The sequence below is a fragment of the Nycticebus coucang genome, chromosome 10, assembly GCF_027406575.1.
Source record: "Nycticebus coucang isolate mNycCou1 chromosome 10, mNycCou1.pri, whole genome shotgun sequence".
NCBI lineage: Eukaryota > Metazoa > Chordata > Mammalia > Primates > Lorisidae > Nycticebus > Nycticebus coucang.
In genome coordinates this window covers 80568369-80585667 of record NC_069789.1, presented here as the reverse complement: position 1 = coordinate 80585667, position 17299 = coordinate 80568369, and the positions used below count along the sequence as shown (strand labels likewise).

The 17299-nt window shown below is 45.3% G+C and overlaps 1 protein-coding gene across 1 annotated transcript in view; it reads left to right on the top strand.

Moving 5' to 3' along the window:
- Nucleotides 1–17299, top strand: part of CACNA1E (calcium voltage-gated channel subunit alpha1 E) — a 514949-nt gene that overhangs the window by 201866 nt on the left and 295784 nt on the right. The window contains exons 4-5 of the mRNA XM_053606843.1: nt 905–1010; nt 1736–1875. Coding sequence (XP_053462818.1) covers nt 905–1010; nt 1736–1875 — 246 coding nt within the window. The remainder of the gene's footprint in view (nt 1–904; nt 1011–1735; nt 1876–17299) is intronic.

The window sequence follows — 17299 nt, the reverse complement described above, 5'->3', positions numbered from 1 at the left end:
TGGTGATTCACCTTTTTCTGTTTTCTAACAGTCCCCCCCATCTCCCTGTGAGGTTGGGGCAAGACCTCCATAGGAGTCCGGGTGCTGGCACCTGTGTCACAGCCCTGGTTTTCATAGAGCACAGGGAGCCCCTTACCTATTTTCAGAAGAATGTAACATAAAAATGCCTGAATTCATTCATTTGTAGTTTGGTTCCTAGAGGCCTGGGCTTTACCATCCTGGATTCAGGCTCATGGCTGAGTAGGCTCTGCTTCCTATAGATACTTCCTGGGGATCGTAAGGAGGGACAAAGCAAGCTTCTCCTGGCCCCATGAAGTATTTTTCTGACTTGGAGTTTAAAGCAGAAGGAAGCTCGCATAGAGAGAATGGTTTCTTTTCCAAGGGCTCTTCTTTTGCTCAGTTGAGCTGAATTCTAGAAGAGGGGTCTCCAGATGTGTGTCCCTAGACAGCAACAGGCGGCTGCAGCTGGATTTTTGTTTACACATTGTTACAAAGCCAGTGATTTGAAGCCTAGAGAGAATGGGGGCCCCTGCCATGGCATTATTGGGTTTCTTTCTCTCTTCTTCCCCCTTCCATTTTCAGTCCTGGGTTAATTCCTGGATTTGTCATTAAATTTGCTCCGTGTCTGGAGTGTCTGCTATACGCCTAACTATATTATTTGTTGGCTACATACTTCCTTCCCTTGGAAAGGATGCCTTGTGTTCAGACACCAGTCATTTATGGTTGTGGTTTCTTGTGCTGAGGGCCATCCGCTGTCCTGCCTGCCTGTTTGTTAATGTAAATCCCGCAAACTGCACAGACACAGTGTGGGTTGACAAAGGTTGTGTATTTATGGGCATGGCCATATCAGAAACTGCCTGCCTGTGTCTTTGGTGAATTTGTTCCTTAACTCCACCTTTTCCACGCCATTTGAGTATATGATCCTGGCCACCATCATTGCCAACTGCATCGTGTTGGCCCTGGAGCAGCATCTTCCTGAGGATGACAAGACCCCAATGTCCCGGAGACTGGTATGTGCTCCCTTTTTCTCGCTTTCCTGCTCTCTGCGTCTTCTGGGTTTCCTTGTACTAGGCTTATCACACTCCTCTCTCTCCTCCTCTCTGTGAGGTCTGTAAGGAGTTTGCTCTTAACCAAGGAACAGGTTACTGATAAACCCCATTGGGTGAATGCTCACATACACTGCATGGGGGCCAGGCAGGAAGGAAGAGCAGGCAGGGCCGGTTTGCTCTGCACCTCTTTCCTAAGGGACTTCTGCCGTGGGAGGATGAAGGATGCTCTGAGCTTGTGTGTATTTGTGGTTATGAACTTCCTAAATGCTTACGTCCGTATTGTCCTTAAAGAAATGAGTCACAGGTCTTACATACTCCCCTACAGAGAGCAAACAGATTGCTGAAAATCCAAAGTGTAGGTGGGTGGATCCAGCCTGATGACCTTCCACCTCTGTGGAGACTCCTTCAGGGCAGAGCCTGGATCAACAGGGACCTTCCTGAGGAAGAAGTCTAGACCCTGGGTGTGACCCCCAGATCTGTCCTGTTTCACAGCCGCCCCCCATGTGCTCCCATGCTCTGTTGTACTCTGCAAGTCCCAGCCTGGGGTCCCCTTCAGCACCCTCACTTCCCACCTACATGTGAACAGCCCAGCACAGACATCTAGGAGGTGGCTGGGTGGGCCTCTGTCTGCATCTGATAAAGCACAGGCCTCCCCTCACTGGTGCCTCTGCACCTTATTCCCGCAGGAAAAGACAGAACCATATTTCATTGGGATCTTTTGCTTTGAAGCTGGGATAAAAATTGTGGCCCTGGGGTTCATCTTCCATAAGGGCTCGTACCTCCGCAACGGCTGGAATGTCATGGACTTCATTGTGGTCCTCAGCGGGTGAGTCTTCTTCCTCTCCCTCCTTCTTTGCATGTGGGCCTTCGTGTTATAACGTGGCTGGGCAGGGAACCCAGGGTGGAGAGGCAGTGTCTGTGGGTAGGAAAAGAGGAAGAGTTCAGGTTGAGATTCCCCCAGGGCTGGGCCCTAGGGAAGCTCCCCAAGAGGAGATGTGTATGGCATTAGGCAGAGGCCTCGGGACTCTCAGGTTTGCTGCTTCTGGTTTTTCATTCTGTGCTTGGCTCGGATGCTAAACAACACTTCTCTGGGTGGGGTGACATTTCCCAGTGAGCCTTTTTGCTAGAGCAAGTAGCTTTCCCTAGGCTGAGTGGCACCCCCAAGAGATGGGCCAAAAGATGCCGTCCAGAGCCGTTTCTTTGGGGGGCCAGAGAAAACCCCAGGTGTATTTTCCAAACTGATACTTGAGACTCATGTCCTAACACAGAACTTTTTATGATTTGCAGATTTATTAATAGTGTAACATTGAACCACGTTGAAACATTTGATAAATCACTCCTTGGAAATTAATATAGTAATACTGCATTAGGGCTGACTCGGTGTCATGGCAGCATATACGATGGCAGTGCATTTTAGTTAAATATAAGATTAATCATTCTTTGGAAATAAATATAGTACAAGGACATTGGGCTGACCCAGTGACATTGACAGCAAATGTGATAGGCCTGGGGAATGTGGTGATGGGCATGTCTGCCCTGGGCTCTTGTGACTTTTGGTTGGTCTTAGTGTCAGATGGCTCTTGGTGCCTACCGGAGCAGTGAGCCGGCCTGTGTAGATGTGGCAGTAAGCAGTATGGTCTGGAAGTGGCCTTATCAGGGGCCTTGCAGATAGTACCTCACACCTCTGGGGAAAAGAAGAGAGTGACCAAGAATGGAGAGGATGGGGGAAATGTGTAGCCACTTTGATGACTGGCCAAGAGGAGAGGGGAGGAAAGAGGAACTCACGCAGGGACTAGTTAGGGGGAGGTTGAGAAGGGTAAGGCTTGGGAAGGATCACCTCTGCTTTACTATCTTGTGGAATAGACACAATACTCATATTTTTAACCTCCATGCTAATTGGGATTGAGTGGAAGAGAAAATGCTGAAAATGGAACAGACGGGAGTATAGGGATTGAAGGGAACAGATAAGTAGGGTTGACTGCACGTTTAAAAATATCTGTTGCCTCACAAAATGATTTTCTGGAGGTTATTTTTCTAAGTCTACTACTGCATTTTAAATGTGATTTATATATGAAAATACACTTGGTACATGGTACTACAGAAGTGCCACGTACAGAAGTACATTGGGTGATATTTCAAGTGTCCTTAAAAGAAAATAATATATAATACATTAGAAAAGGCCTATGTGAGAATCTGAGCTTTCTAGAAATGTTGTGATTCTATCAGAAGAAAAGTATTGTAATGTGTATTGTTCATTATGTTTATGTAAATTCTTGGTCTTGCTCAGTCCTGTGTCAGAGGCCATTTGAAATTTCTTGTCCTGTCCATTTGGTTTTATTTTAAACTATACTATGTTCATTATAGAAAAGTCAAGAGAAGGAAAAAAAACTGTTCACTAATTAAGCAAAACTCATGATCATTTTGTGATATTTCCTCCCAGCCCTCACCAAGCTCTCTTTTAAATGCTTGTCGTTTCACTGCCTTTGCCCAGTATTGTGTGAGCGTGTTACATGTTACTGCGTATTTTAGTAAACTCTGTAACGACGGACCGGCAGTTTATTAAACAGATGTGCACAGCTTGCTTCTCCTTTTTGCAGTTATTTGACACTTGGATTGCTTTCTGGTTTTTGCTATGATAAATTTTATCAAAGATGCTCCAACGTACATCTTTGGAATGTCATGTTTTCTAAGGCATTTGGCAGGTCACAGTACTTCTAAAGGAGAGTCCAGCCATTCTGGTGTGGGGTTCTGGGCACTGTGATGGGTGAGGGGAGGTGGAAGAACTGGACCACTTGACTAGACAGAAGAAGACTTACAAGAGACAAGTAATCCTTGTGTTCAAATGAGGGTCGTTATGTGGTTAGAGGAGCAGAGTTGTAGGAGGCAGCTGGGCCCTTTCATCAGCACAGCTGAGAGGGTCCGTCCTGTGTATCCACGGGGCGCATGGGAGTGGGTGCAGGCACTGAGCTTGGCCAGCCCACTTGCCCCCTCTCTGCCCTCTCTACACAGCCCTCCTTTTCTTAGTGGCTCTTCACTGGCTCTGTGTGTTGGCTTTGGGAGGATGCTGCTTGCACCTGCCCCTCCTCCAGACTGCTGCTTAACCCTCTTCCCAGGGTGGACTGTTCTCTTTCTCTCTCCTTAATTCGCACTGGAATGTGCTATAGGAAAGGGCTTGGCACTCACCTTGGAGACCCTGGCTGAAGGGTCGAGGGGCTGAGGGTTGCAGTTCATCCTATAGGAATGGATGATCATATTTAGTTTCACATTCCACAGTGCTTTCCTCCGCCACACTGTGTCACTTCTAAGAGGTGTATTTTTCATGCTGGAACAACTTTGAAATTAACCTGTGCCTTACAATAGTGGCATGATGTTGTTTAATTTATAACTCCCTTCCTTCCTTCCTCCTTCCTTCCTTCCCTCCTTCCTTCCACATAAAATTTGGGGGCATCTTACAATTGCTGGGGTCTTAGATTCCATGAAGTATGTTGTGATTCCAGCCCAGTGGGGCAGGCGCAGCAGGCTTAGAGATAGGTCATCTAGGCCTCAGGGAGGGTGGAGGGCAGAAGGCAAAAGTCATTTGCCCAAGATCAGCTGCTTCTTGATGGCAGATCCAGGGCTGATGTTTCTAGCCCTGATCTGTGCAGGCCCCTCTCCAGGCCACCCAGCATTCCCCTTTGCCTTCCTGGCACCTGCACCCACAGCAGTGTCTGCTGACAGCTCTTCCTTCCCACTTCATCTCCAGGTGTCACCTCCCATTTTCCTCTTGTGCACAGAGGAATGACAGGTACTGGAGCACGACAGCGCCTCGGGGCTGAGGCTGCACAGCTCCTCAGTCTCAGTGCTGGGAGGGGAGGATGGGGAGGTGGGTGCAGAGGTCTCAGACAACTGGCTCAGTGTAAAACTACTCTCATTGACCTTGGCTGAGAGACAGGCAGGTGGGGGGTCCTGGGTCACCACACTCTACTTGCCACCTCTGACCTTCTAACCATTGGTGTGGTTAGGCTGCAGGTTGAGCATTCATGGTTTAGGAAGTGCATTTATGTGTTATTTTGTCTAGTCCTTACAATCCCGTAGAAAGGATCTTGCTCTCCTCATTTCACAGATGAAGAGACTGAGGATCAGAGAGGGCACGTGACTTGCTAGTGGCATTGGATCCAATCTCACTTCTTCTGGCTCTAGGTACTTTCTTTGACACTCTTTTTCCCACACCATCCATTCCTCACAACCCCAAGGACTCTGGATCTAACATACTGTGATTACATGCTCCTTTGGTCCCCTTGAAGCAGTGTGGGATCATCTCAGGGAGATGCATAGTCAGGCGGATGTGCCCTGCTCAAGCTGAGGCTCATGTGTGTGCTGAAGAGGACAGGAGCCCCAGGTGCCCATACTAACCCTTCCCTCTGTGGGCTTGGAATCACACTCACTGCTCTGTGGTCAAGAGTCATGCTGCTTAACTGGAGGAATAGCATGGTTTGATGCACAGAAACTAGATCAGAGGTTCCAGCTGATTTCTTCATTAATTGGCTTATTTGTTCAATCATTCATTCACCCATTCAATAATTCAGAAAAACTAGTACGTTGAAAGCAGAAGGAAGTTCTATTAAGATGTTCTCATTTCTGCTAAAAGACAGTAGAATTTGCCATTCTTTTACCAAACTTTTATCTTACAGAAACTGGGCTCTCTCTTGCATTGGGAACAACTCAGGAGATGCTATTTCTAAATACTTGTCAAGCCACCTGGAGAATTCCTAAATATTTGAAGTCACTATTATGTATTAGTCTTGATAATAAGATATTGTACCTGGAATAGAAGGGCAAATGAGTGGGGAGGTTAAAAACTCAAGGACACTCCTAAACCATGGGTAACAACAGAGAGATGAGGGAGAGGGCTGTGCCTCAGACCTCCGTACATCTTCATAGGCCCAGAGCCTGGCAGATAGTCAGAACTCCATCAGCCCTCGCTGAACTGAATCATTTGTCTATAGGATACAAAAGTGAGTGCTGAGGGCAGCCTGGGTCTGGCAGAGCCGGATAGTATCTGTGTCTCTCTTTTCTATAACTGTATCTTCCCAGCCTGCTCGCATTCTGGTCATTTTGTTAGGGAAATGAAAGCTGGGAGCTCAGTCCCTAGGCCATGAAGAGGTACCGAGATTCCAGTCATCTGGGGCTGTGTGCTCATTTGTCAGTGTTACCTCGTGGGAACTGCTTCCTGGGTAATGGGGAAGGGGCAGGGCTGAATATTGAATACTTAACCTCCGAGAGTGATGGAGACAGGGTGGGGAGAGCGTCAGGAGAAAGCAGCTGAATTGCACCACCAGGCATTTGGCATAAAAGTTGCCATTTATTGAACTAGATGCCAAAGGCTTCTATAAATACATATATTTATAAATAGATATAATCCTAAAAGTGGTATCACAAGGTAAGAATTATTAGGCCTGGTTATTGTCCAGGCCCATTGGCATATGGTAAAGTCAGGGTTTGAAAAAGGCCTGTTTGCCTTTGGTGTCGGCTCCACACTGTCTCCCAAGCTCAGTGACGACACCCGTGGCACCTGCTCTTCTGTGCTACGGGAGCAATTTGGCCTTCTCTTCTTATTTCCCCAGTGCATCTTTAGGTTCAGGCCAAGTAGTGAGAAGTAAGCCATCCATTTTCACCTAGGAAATCTTTATTTTCAATTGTATGTTAAAGTATGGTGACATTACAAATCTATTCTGAAATCTTGGTGATATTGTCTGTTTTCCCATCAAAAAAATGAGAATCAGTTCAAGACATGCTTTGCCTTCAGTTTTGCCAGCTTTGTAACAGGGGACGACCTGCTCTGACTGTTCCTTTCACTGTGGGGTACGTGGTGCAAACTCTGGGGAGTGGGCAGGTATGTCCGCGCCTGGCTCTATCTCCTTTCCTTGCCACGGTCATTACCCCAGGGCTCAGGCAGTCACTCAAGAGATAGTGTTGGGTACCCATAGCGTGACAGGCATGGTGCTACGTGTGGCTGGGCTGGGGCAGTGTCCCCCAGTAGGGGGAGGGAGGCCACGTGCCATGAGAACCCAGAAGAAGGGTACTGGGGGAAGCTACTCGAAGGAAGTAACATTTAGATAGGACTTAGAAGGATAGGGAAAGAACAGAGATTTTCTGTGAGATAGAATGCTGTCACAAAAGCTTGGAGGTGCGGGCCTGGAGAGAGAGGAAGAGGCAGACCATAGGAGACTTCTGGAAATGTGATAAGTGGAATAGTGAGGGATGAGGCTGGAGGGGTTGGCAGGGGCCAGTTGGTTGAGGACTTTGTACTTCAACAAGAGGGCAGTGGGGAGCCACTGAAGGCTTAGGACAGGGGGTAGAATGCTGAGTTCTACCCCATTCTGGGTGCTGCAGGAGTCTTTTTCTTTTTTACCCTGGAATCAGCTCTGTGGAAAGGCATAGCAAAGAGCATGGAGCCATCTCCACATCCTTAGCTGCAGTTTAGAAGAACAGTGGGTGCATACCCAGGCAGAAAGAAGGACCGAGGAAGTGGGAGCAGGGAAGTGCAAAGCTCAGGGAAGGCTGCAGCAGTGCTGGGCGCGGGCGTCCTCCAGCCCCAGCTTCTCTCTAGGGGCACACACAGAATGGTTTAGCCTGAAGTCTGCTGGTGGGAGGATGATATCTGGAGCTAAATATATATTGATAGGTATTTTTAGAGGGTTTTCTGTAAGGAGGCCGCCCTAATACATGCGTTTCCCAAGCAGCTGAAGATCGAGGAAAACAGAGTTTTCCCCTGGGCACACTGTCTCTGGGCTGAGAATATGGGGGTGGAATTGTGACTACAGTCCTCAGCCCCCAGCTTGATTTAGATCCCTGTGGTCATAGTATGATAGTATTGGGTGTTAATACAGCATGGTACTATAGCACTGGGTGTTAATATAGCAGAGTATGATAGCACTGGGTATTAATACAGTATGGTATGATATCATGGGCTATTTATACAGCATGGTATGACAGCACTGGTTACTAGAGCAGAGTATGCAAAACTGGGTATTAATACACCATGGTATGATTGCACTGGGTGTTAATACAGCATGGTAGGATAGCATGGACTATTTATAATACAGCATGGTATGATAACATTGAGTGTTAATATAACAGAGTATGATAGAACTGGGTACTAATACAGCATGGTATGGTAGCACTGGTTATTAATGTAGTATGGTATGATAGCACTGGGTATTAATATAGTATGGTATGATAGCACTGGGTATTAATATAGTATGATATGATAGCACTGGATATTAATACAGCATGGTACGATAGCACTGGGTATTAATACAGCATGGTAAGAGAGCACTGGGTACGAATTACAGCCTGGTATGATAGCACTGGACATTAATACAGCATGGTATAACAACCCAGGCTATTTATACAGCATTGCTGTGCCAGTGAGCCTGGCAGGGTTGTACAGACTTGTCTCTTCCTTGTCCTTTCTGCTTGAGGTGAGGGAAGTGGGGATGTGGGAAGCAAGGGAAGGTGAAGGGAAGAGGCATGAAGGCTTTTCATGGAGAGATGGGGAAACTGAGGCTGAGTGGGGCGATGAGAGCGTCTCAGGGCTACTCAGCCGGGCTGAGTCAGCAGAAGCCGATGGGGGAGTTCTGCCAGCCCTCTAGCCTTTGCTGTATTTCCATTCTTTCTGCCGGTAGTTGGTGACTCTCCTCTGTCAGCCTCCTCCTCCCGGCTGTTTCTTCATTTCTAGCTCTGTGCTGTGGGAGCACAAATGGTACTCACAGCATCGCCTTTTATCAGAACATTATTTCTGTTCCCACTGCATTTCTCCTAAGATGGGTGAATATGGAAAAGATACGGTTAGAACACAGAATTTTGATTTGGGGGAGAGGTGGGCAAAAGAGAAAACGTGACACTTAAAAGACTCTTCTTAGCTCTATGCTGGGATTAACCTAGTTCCCTCGGGGGGCACCCAACACCAGTGCCAGTTAGTAGTTGGTGAACACTTGAGTTGGAATTACTCCTTGGGTGGTAGGTAATACCTGTTTTTTCCCTATATTGAGATGCATCATTGATTCACTAAACAGATATTTGTTGAACACCTGCTATGTTCTAAGTGTAAGACCTTGATGTGGGGAGGGTCTCTCTTTCGGGAAAGCCACATGCATTGACAGAGCTTAATATGGAGAGAAATGAGTGGGGCGGGAACTGGCTTTGGTACCAACAAAAAGGAGGAAAAGGCAGAAAAAGTGAAAGAAGTTTCAAAATCCCTGTGTAGTTTGGTTTGGGGTTTTTTGTTTTCTTCGGGTTTTGCATTCACTAAGTGTCATACAGGGAAATAAATCAGGCAAGACCACCCTCCTGCGCCTGCAGCTCCTGTTCTAGGGCAGTTAGATGCGTGCACGCTCATGCGTGTGTGTGTGTGTGTCTGTGTGTGTGTGTTTAAGAGGGAGGTAGGCGTGAAGAATCCGAGGCATGTTTGCATGAGATGGAGAGAGCATAAATGTCTATTCTATGGATTTACAAGGTAAAATGGAGAATTAAAGGGAGTGTTTATGTGTCTGTTTTGTGGACAAAATATGCCTCACCTGGGTGGAGATTTGTGCCTTGTGTCTACGTTGTAAATATCCGCAGCTTGTATCGATATGAAAGTGCAACAGCTCTAGTGTGTGTGTCACTGTAGCCAGTAACTGGCAGATGCAGTGAGTGCAGACTGGTCACCAAAGGTGTCAACAGAGAATAAACCTTACTCTGCAAAAGAATTTTAAAGAGATTTATTCTGAGGATTGTGATGCGGAGCTGTACCCGTGAAACCCCGTGAAACCTTGAGCAAGTGGACATGGTGTTGGAGGTTTACAGGTTGGTTTTATACATTTTAGGGGGACAGGTAAAGTCATACATCAACATGTGGAAGGCATACATTGGTTTGGCCCCAAAAGGTGGGACATCTCAAAGCAGGAGCTTACAGGTTAGAGATGGCTTTAAGATTGTTTAGGTGACAGTGGTTGAAAGAGTTAGGCTTTGTCTTTTAGACCAAGAGTCAGCAAAAAGGAATGCTTGAATTAAGATGGGGATCTGTTAACCAGAGACAAACTGGACTAGGCCCAGACTCAATTGGTTTGTTGTATATACTGAGGACCTAAAGGTATGTCTTGCACAGCCTTAGGCCTGGTAATGAGTCCAAGGACATCTTTAAGGAGGCGGGGAAGACGTGATGAGGCATGTCTGATCTCCTTCCCCAGGGCTAGTCATTCAGTTTTAGGGGATCCCCTTGGCCAAGAGAGGGTCTAGTTGGTCAGCGACGGGGAGCCTTAAGATTTTATTTTAGTTCACAAAGGGAAGGCGTGAGGTAGGGCAGTGGGGATGTTGAGAAGAAGAAGAGGGTGTGCTGGTTTCAGAGAGAACATGCAGAGACAAGTTAAACCTCAGGTTTCTAGAGCACAGTCACTGCATCTTAGATTTTGGAGAACGATAACTTTGTCTGGCTTTCCCTTACCATATTTTTCTCAGAAGAGAAAAGGGAGGTGCTGGGCAGTATGTCCAGGGTCTTATACATGGGGTGTGGGGAGCTGGGGCTTGGGTCCTGGTTTGTGTACCTCCAGATTCCACACTTTCTTGTGGTTATGCTCCTCTGCTCCTGGCAGTGGGAATCTGTAGCTTCTTGCTTGGATTTTTGGCCATCAAGTTGAGGGTGTTCAGAAATAAGACTTTGTTTCTCTGGTTGGAATATGTATGTGCAACTTACCTGGAAGCAGGGTCGAATCTAGTGGATTGAGCCATTCAGGGGCTCTCGGTTCAGGTCCTGGCCCTTGATACACGTTCTCTGTGGTACCAGGTGATAGGGAAACTGTCTTAGCTTTGGTTTCCTTTGTGAAATGTCATGAAATGAAAGTAACTGCTGCCCAGCTGCCTCCACAGGTCTTGTGACAAGTAAATAGGATAACACTGATGCTGGTGTTGATGCTGGCAGCTCCATTTAACCAGGAGCTCAGATGTCTTATTTTAAATGTAGAAGCCTTTATAAACTATAGGGACACTGGTGTGTATTATTTTAAACATAGAAACCTAAGGCAAGGCAGATAATATCTCCATTTCACAGATGAGAAACCCAAAACTCAAATAGGCTAAGTCACTTGCTCAAGGCCAATTAGTTGCTCAGGGGAGGAACTGCCATTTTTATTCTATTATCAACTATTCCAAAGCCCATGCTATATCTACTGAACAGCACAGCCTCTGTCCCAAAAGTGTTTTGAAAAATGACCAAGCAAGATATCAAATCAATCGGCTTGGTGCCTGTAGCACAGTGGTTGGGGTGCTAGCCACATGCACTGGGGCTGGTGGGTTTGAGCCCAGCCTAGGCCTTCTGAACAACCATGACAACTACAAAAAAAAAAAAAATGGCCAGGTGTTGTGGTGGGCGCTTGTAGTCCCAGCTATTTGGGATGCTGAGGCAGGAGAACGCTTGAGTCCAGGAGTTTGAGGTTGCTGTGAGCTGTGATGCCACAGCACTCTACCAAGGGCGATCTAATGAGACTCTGTCTCAAAAAAAAAAACAAAAACCAAATCAGTGAACAATCATACCTTTTCCCTCCAAGACAGTGATATTATGAAGATAAATATTAACATACACATAAAGCAACCTGAGTGTCTTAAAAAACAGCATATAGTGCCTGTGGCTCAGTGGGTAGGGCGCCGGCCCCATATACCGAGGGTGACGGGTTCAAGCCCGGCCCCGGCCAAACTGCAACCAAAAAATAGCCGGGCGTTGTGGCGGGCGCCTGTAGTCCCAGCTACTCGGGAGGCTGAGGCAAGAGAATCGCTTAAGCCCAGGAGTTGGAGGTTGCTGTGAGCTGTGTGAGGCCACAGCACTCTACTGAGGGCCATAAAGTAAGACTCTGTCTCTACAAAAAAAAAAAAAAGTATTCAAACTACTATGGTTCTGTAGACTTCATTAGGAATAGTGATTTATCTCTATAAAACCTGAAACCACAGGAACAAATTTCACTGAAACCTACTGCAAATTCTGAAACCATGGCACATTTAAAATATTCCACTAGCTATTATTTTGTTTCCAGAGAGAAGTTTATTATAACTTGAAAATAGGATGTATCTTATTTCCTTTTAGTAATATATCTAATTTCATCAAATTAGTCAAAATCTCCTGCAGTTACTATCAGTAAGAACAAAAGAATTCCTAGAATAAAATGACCTCTAAACTTTATTAACAATGGACATGTTACATTTTCTAGATGCCTATGTGTTTTGTGTTTCCTTTCTATGTCTTCTGTGCTCTCCCCACTGCCCTCCTCATGGCCCACAAAACACACACACAGGTCCCCGGGGGCTGGTCCTGTTCTCCCTCATCTGGATGTTACCAAGGAGCGCTGAAGACAGTGCCTTCTTCCTTGAGCAGGGATGTCCAGTCAGAGCCCTGCTCAGAGCTCCTGTCCTCACCCAAGGAGAGCTGAGAGGAAGACTGAGCGCTGGTTTCCTCCCCCTCGTCTTTCATCTTCCTCCTTCTCACTTGCCACTCTTCCGTCAGGAGCCTGGGCCTTGGAGATGGAATGGTTAGGAAGGGACCTCAAGGCCACGACTTTTCTGTGTGGCCTCCAACGCTAAGACTGACTGGGAGGCAGAGTGACAGGTGTGACAGGTGTAGCTGCTTCCTATTTCAGGTCACATCTACCACGCATTCACAATGATTTACATCACTGTGGGGTCCCTGGCATCTCACCTCCTGCCCCACCATCCTCCTGTGCCCAACTGGTCCTTGGGGAGCGGGTCCTTCCTTAGTCCAGGTCTGTGTAACTGGCCACAGGGGGGGACTCAAACTGAAACTGAGCAGAAACTAATTGGGTTTTGGGTATCTTTGCTATTGAATCTTCATCAAAACTTTGGGTGAAGGGGAGACAAAGAGGATAAAGCCCACTCAGGCCTGAGTGTGCCTAATACCCTTGGATGAAACTTTGAACTGTGGGGTCAGGGAAGACATAGGAAAAGTTGGGAGAAGACAGGAGAGAAGGAAGGAGGGAGGCAGCCAATATTAGGCACATCCTGTGTGCAGTCACTGTGCTGACTCCCAGGGATATAGAAGTGGGCAGAGACGTGGTTTCCATTGCCGTAGAGCTTGCTGTCTAGCAGAGAAGACAGATATTAAATTAAAGTTAAATTGAGTGGTATATAAAGTGCTGCAAAAGACATGTGTTAGAGTGTGAGGAGAACTTTTCTTGGGAATGCTATCCTACTCTGAGGGGAGGAGGGCCTGGAAATGGAAGGTGGTGCTGACAGCTAAAGACCCAGTTGCATTTAGCAAGAATGAGAAGAGAAGGGAGAAGGGGCCAGGATTTGGAGAGCTCTAGGCAGAGGGTAGGGCAGGTGTGCAGATCTGGGAAACAGAAAGAAGGCTCGCAGGGCCTACTGGGATAGTAACCTGAGGGTGTTGGAAAGGACGCAGGGGGCCACATCATTCAGTGCCTGGTGGCATCTCCACGGATATTTGTGAGAGGCCATTGAATGCTTTGAAACAGGGAAAGTGAACAGATTTGCAGGAGAGGTGCAATGTCTGTTAAGAAGTTGGAACAACTTCCCTGAATAACTCCCGTGTCTGTTCAGAATCTGGGACGTGGAATTAAAGTCCTCAAAGAACTCCTCTCTTCCCTCCTGTCTTCTTCTAGCCTTGCCCCTCAACTATAATTTTGTTTAACCTCTTGGAGCTGTACCAAAACCCAGTCTAAAGACTGTATAATCTAGCCCATTATATGCTAAAAGATTTGTTAACCTGCCCAGAGTAGAGACATAGTCCCTGCCCTCTGAGATCACACTCCAGGCATCTCCTACTGATTCACATAATGGGTAAGAATTGATGAGTGTGTGGGCTTTTATTTTTGATGTTCAGCAGAGAAATTATTTTAAAAATGTTTTGCTGAGAACATTGCTATATGATTATTATGATTTTTATTTTCCTGATAGAACAATAGTCAAAAGATCAAGCCAACCCACATGCTTGTTTATGGGATGTCTCTCTTCTCCTTGCTCCCTAAGCCCATGACACATCATGATGCTGAATCTGGATCCTAATTCAACTCTGGTTAAAAGCCATCATAGATAGAGCATGTTGTGAATTAGGCGCTTCTTCCAGTGATTCGAGAAATACTATGCATGTACAAAGCATTTTACTAAGTATTGGAGCTGAAAGGATAAATAATAAGATACCTGCCCTCGAGGGGCTTTAAGTCTGATGCAGAGAGATCATTTTAATGTTAGTTCAACACCATTTGATCAAGATAAAAGACTAGGAATAAATGTGCTATAAATAAATAAGCTATCCAGCTTTCTGTTTGTCCATCTATCCACTTTTTATTGAGTGGTTTCCTCGTACAAGGACTGATGAGCAGCAGGAGGAGCAGGAACAGAATGAGATGAAAGTGAGATGAAAGTTCCCTGGGAATGTGGTTTCATTCTTCTCTAACATGGTAATGCTGACACGCTAGATGCTGGTGGAGTGTAGCCCTTGAACCCTTTCTGCTACTTCTTTCGATCAAGCTTTGAAGATAAGAATGAGAACAAATGGTTGATTTCATTTTATTTTTGTGTTGCTTGTCTTTTTCTCTACAAGATAGCAAAGCCCAGAGGTAGTCAGCCAGCTGAGGCTATTTATAAAATGTCCATGTCAGTTTGGACATCACTGCTGGTTAACATCCATCAAACTCCAAAGTCTGTGGCCGAAAAATGCAAAATCAGGCACCAGTTTTAGAGGGGAAACTAGCTTTTCAGTTTACGAATGCCTTTTTTATCCTTAGCTTGCACAAGGAAGCTTGAAATCAGAAGTTTGATTTTGTGCTGTGTATAGCTACAGCAAATAGATTAGTGTTAGTCGTAAATAAATGATTGTCACGGGTCTTTGGAAAAGGATTTATTATTGTGACCACAGTAATGGAGTGGTCCTTGGGGATGTCCATTATGTTGCTCCTTGCTGCAGTTTATGACTTGCTGTCTATATGGGGTTCCGTAATTGAATCCAGGAAAGCTATCCTTTTTGATGGGAAGAGGCCAGTTTGGTTTCAAGTTTCAGAAAGCGTTGCCCAAATTTTTTAGCCTTCTTTACATTTATATGAGTTTTCTATGTAATGGTCTAGAAATGGTCTCCTTTATTCTTTTTTTAGTTTTTTGAGACAGAGTCTCGAACTTTGTTGCCCCAGATAAGAGTACAGTGGCATCATCATAGCTCACTGCAATCTCCAACTCCTGGGCACAAACAATCCTCCTGCTTCAGCCTCCCAAGTAGCTAGGACTACAGTCATGCACCACAATGACCAGCTCATTTCTCTATTTTTAATAGACATGGGATCTTGCTCTTGTTCAGGCTGGTCTTGAACTCTTGACCTCAAGCAATCCTCCCACCTTGGCTTCCCAGAGTGCTAAGATTACAGGTGTAAGCCACCGTGCCCACCCAAAAGGGCTCCTTACTTCAGTACCTGGCCCTTGTAGTGATGCCAGGTCAGGAGGCGGAGAGGAGAAGAATAGACAAAAGGTTGGACTACCTGGTTATTCAGTACTGCTGGCTTAATGAATAGTTGATGGTCAGTGCTAATCACTGCAGTAAACATTTTGATGTGTTTTTATACTTAATTCTTGCAACACCTTATGAAGTAGATATCATCATTATCACCACTTGATGAGGAAACTAGGACAAAGGTGGCTCAGTAATTTTCCCCTATCATTCTGCTAGCAGTTGGCGGAGTCAGGATTCACATGAGGTTGTCTGATTCTGGAGCCCGGATTCTTAACCATGATGTTGTACTGCCCACCTAACTTGTATGTCCCACTGGCTGCCTGCTCTGGATGTTTTTTTTTTTTTTTAATTCCTGATGCGTCTTAACTAAGAAAGGTAAAAAAGTATGTGTCTGTTGGTATGTTGCAATCTATCCACAGGAATATGAAACTTACTGCTTGGTTTTAATTACTGATAAAATGTATTCTACTAAAGATGATTAAAAGGACAGCAGATTATTGAATTTTCTTTAGCATTTTGATCTTGAAGTCATTTTAGTAATATTGTCCATTTAGCCTTTTAAAATAGGCTAGAGTTACAACACAAGATAGCCTGGCAGGATGAAAGGAACAAAGGATCTGGAATTACAGAGTTCTGTATTTGAAGTCTGATTCTGGCTCTATGAAACTGAGCAAGTTATTTAGCCTATGAACTTCAGTTTCCTCATTGGGAAATTAAAGATTCAGGATATTTATGTGTAATTTTATGACAATTAACTGATATGTTTGTAAAGCACTTTAAAGAGAGCTTTGCAGATAGTAGATTTTCAATAAATACACATAGTATCTATTACTATTCCTTAGTTTATTAATGAGGAAAGGGAGGCACAGAATGAGCAAATGTGTTTCCTGAGTTACTCTATGCCACACAGAAATTCTTGATATAGTTGAGGTGAAGTTGATGCCCTTGCATTTGTAGGCTGTTGTTACTAGTACTGGATCACACTAGCTCCTAGAATGTACTAAATCTTGAGTGTCTCCATCCATTTGGGCTGCTACTACAAAAAAATCAAAGATTAGGTAGCTTATAAATTCATTTCTCAAGGTTCTAGAGGCTGAGAAGTCCATAATCAAGGCTTATCCAGTGTCTTGTAAGGATCCTTTTCTTGATTTATAGAAAGCTGTCTGTGTCCTCAACATGGCAGAAGGGCTGCAGGAGCTCTCTGAGATCTCTTTTATAAGGGCACTAATCCCATGTAAGAGTAGAGTCCTCATGACCTAATAAACTCCCAAAGAGCCCATGTCCAAATACCATCACACTAGGGATTAGATTGCAACATATGGATTTTGGGGACATACAAATATTCAGTCTATTTAGCAGGCTTCATGGTCTAGGAATCACTTCATATTTGATCTGTAGTCAGAGCTCTTAGTTTATCTAAGAAAGAAGTTTTTACTTCTATCTTTTCACCTAATCTATGATTTTTTGTAGTAGCAGCCCAAATGGATGGAGACACTCAGGACTTTTTTTCCAGAGTCTCACTTTGTTACCCTTGGTAGAGTGCTGTGGCATCACAGCTCACAGCAACCTCCAGCTCTTGGGCTTAGGTGAGTCTCTTGCTTCAGCCTCCCAAGTAGCTGGGACTATAGGCGCTCGCCACAATGTCCGGAGATATCTATATATCTATATCTATATCTACCTATCTATCTATCTATCTATCTATATATATATATATTGCAGTTTGGCCGGGGCTGGGTATGAACCAGCCACCCTTGGTATATAGAGCCGG